Consider the following 2,773-nt stretch of genomic DNA (forward strand, 5'->3'; position numbering starts at 1 on the left):
GAGTAGGCCTACTGCCATTTTATGAAATGAATTGTATAATTTTGTAGGCCTACGTTTTCTTTACAAGTGGATCTCTCTCTCTCTCTCTCTCTCTCTCTCTCTCTGTTATGAGGGTGGGAACATCGCGGGGTTCAATGTTTTGAAAAATGTGATTGGCTGAAAGTTTTGAGCATTGTTTTTTCCTCTAGAAAAAAAACTTCTGATATAAAACTACCGACCGTGAATATGTTTTAACACTTTTCGGCGTACTTATCCATCAGGTGGACTTCTATGATCTTTTCAGCCACTAATCAAATTTACCAAGAACAGCATTTACAGAATAACGGTTTGCCACTGGAAATAACGGGTAATCGAACAGATAGCTTTGAAAAATTGGTCTTTAATAACCAAACTTTAGATTTTTGGCTGTGGAAGATTTTCGCGACTTTCTTGTGGGGAAAAATACACCATGGCGAACACCTGTTTGCTGTTAAGCGGGTTCATCGTCAGTTCCATCGGATGGATAGGACTCGTCATTGCCACGGCGACAAATGACTGGGTTGTGACCTGCAAATATGGACCAAATACTTGCAAAAAGATGGACGAACTGGGTGCCAGAGGGTTATGGACGGAGTGTGTGATCTCTACCGCACTGTATCACTGCACCTCACTCGTACAGATTTTGGATTTACCTGGTAAGTCAGTTGTAGCCTAATATGCAACACTCTTGTGTGGATTGTCAGGAATGAAACTAGGATAGCCTACCAACATTTAAAAACAATAGCATGGTTGGTAGCCTATGTGAAATAATTTAACGCCTGGCAGCACCCTGTGGTTTGAAATGTAGGCCTAATGCTCCACCACCTGCAAGGAGTCTTGCGTTTGGCAAAGTTTGGTAGTTATTGTCATACTGTCATTCTACATATTACAATGAACGAGTGGGCAACCTATATGGTTTCTTCTATGAGCACAATGTGTGATCGTGTGAAATAATTGGCCAAATCCAACGTATTTTTGTTTTACCTCTATAGCTTACATCCAGACCTGTCGTGCTCTGATGATCACGGCGTCGATCCTTGGTTTGCCCGCTGTGGCGCTCGTGCTGTGCTCCATGCCCTGCATCAACCTGGGAAATGAGCCAGAGAGCGCTAAAAACAAACGCTCTGTATTCGGCGGGGTACTCATTCTGATAATAGGTAAATCAACACCGCTATTACCTTGTTTCTGTTGTTGACTTAATTATGCGGTCCTATTCATGCTTATTTTACGCACACAATGTGGACAAAATGAATTGAAATGGAATTAACTGATATGGAACATAAGCTAATTCTGGGTGGGTCGACATACCTTAACTTGGAAAATGTACAATGGCCCACGCCCGTTCCACTTCCTCTACCGATGGAATTTACCATGACCTGTTCCAAATTCCCTTTGATTTGACCACTGCAACCTGCACTTAAAATAGACAAATTTGCCATGACCAGTGGCCCGCCTATGGAGAAAAAAAAATCTTCCTGAATATTTCATATGACCTGACAAGGTGTAGGCCTATTAAAAAGCAACAACTCTAGTGCGCATTTCAGTATCACCAGTTAATGTTTTAAATCGATTTTGTCTTTACAGCCATGTGTGGGATCGTCTCCACGGTGTGGTTTCCCATTGGTGCCCATAGAGAGGAGAGCCTCATGTCTTTCGGATTCTCGCTCTACGCAGGATGGGTTGGTGCCGCATTCTGTTTGCTGGGGGGCTGCATGATCACCTGCTGCAGCGCCGAAAGCCCCGCTCCGTACGCTGACCACAACCGATTCTACTACTCCAAACAGGGACCCAACACCGTTCCGCCATCCACCAACCACGCCAAAAGCGCACACGTGTGATGTGAAGTTTGAGCTAGTCGTGCTGAACAACTCGGAGAACTGAGACTATTGTGTGTGCATTTTAATGTGCCATTTTTTTCCTCGCTATCACACGATATGTCCACTATGCGCTACCTGGCTGGGACAATTGGACGCTTGTTTGGAGACTAGAAGGGACTTTTGCGCATGGCTAGAGCTCTTCTTATCAGGTGCCTCAGTTGCGGTGCATACTGAGGCAGAGACTCACCCAGCAGTTACATAACTCCAGCCCACTGTCAGCCAAACCAGAACTGAGTGGACATTATTCCAAACTTTTTTTTCGTATGTATGTCGCCGGCAATGAGCAAAATGCTGTTTAAACTTTTGTAATGGAAGTAGACTCATTATATTTTGCATTTTCAAAAAAAAAAAAAACCTAACTAACACAAATTCATTTGAAATGTGGGCTTGGTCCATCTGAGATGATCGACATACTTTTTTCCTGAAACAAAAAGGTGAAAAGACATATGTAACCAGTTCCTCTCTAACAGTGTTCTATTTTTTCTAGAAACTTGTAAGACATTTACGACGTAGTTTGTGATTTCTTTTATTTATTGCAACATTTGTATCAATTTATATTTTTTATTTTTAATAAACAACTTCTTTCACGCTTTACACTTTGTTTCTGTGTAATGGTGTTATTGGAAAACTATTATGTCAAAATAATATTTTTGATCAAGGTTTTGACAACACCTTTTTATGTGATGGAGTGCTGTATTTGCAACATTTTTTTTTAAATTAACTGCTAAAGTGCATTGTTGCCTTCCTGCATAGTTCTTTGTTTAAGCAAAATAACATCTAAGAAAACATTTGTATCACCCCTGAAACAAAACCATGCAGCATTGAAGTCCATGTACAGTTTTCTTCCATTGGAAAGACAAATCTACACAAGGCTGCAT

General features: G+C 41.4%; 1 protein-coding gene across 1 annotated transcript; it reads left to right on the forward strand.

The window, feature by feature from the left end:
• Window positions 1–251: 251 nt before the first annotated feature.
• On the forward strand, window positions 252–2,481 carry cldn11a (claudin 11a). Its single transcript, XM_063220295.1, has 3 exons — window positions 252–674; window positions 1,011–1,175; window positions 1,603–2,481. The coding sequence occupies exons 1-3, from the start codon at window positions 449–451 to the stop codon at window positions 1,854–1,856; spliced, it is 645 nt and encodes a 214-aa protein (XP_063076365.1). The 5' UTR covers window positions 252–448; the 3' UTR covers window positions 1,857–2,481.
• The last annotated feature ends 292 nt before the right edge of the window (window positions 2,482–2,773 follow it).

This window comes from Engraulis encrasicolus, chromosome 16 (genome assembly GCF_034702125.1).
Source record: "Engraulis encrasicolus isolate BLACKSEA-1 chromosome 16, IST_EnEncr_1.0, whole genome shotgun sequence".
NCBI lineage: Eukaryota > Metazoa > Chordata > Actinopteri > Clupeiformes > Engraulidae > Engraulis > Engraulis encrasicolus.

Bases quoted from the DNA above. Each gene is read 5' to 3' on its own strand.
- cldn11a (XM_063220295.1), top strand. From the start codon at position 449: ATGGCGAACACCTGTTTGCTGTTAAGCGGGTTCATCGTCAGTTCCATC. The intron at 675-1,010 runs GTAAGTCAGTTG...TTACCTCTATAG, and splicing joins ACAGATTTTGGATTTACCTG to CTTACATCCAGACCTGTCGT. The intron at 1,176-1,602 runs GTAAATCAACAC...TTGTCTTTACAG, and splicing joins GGTACTCATTCTGATAATAG to CCATGTGTGGGATCGTCTCC.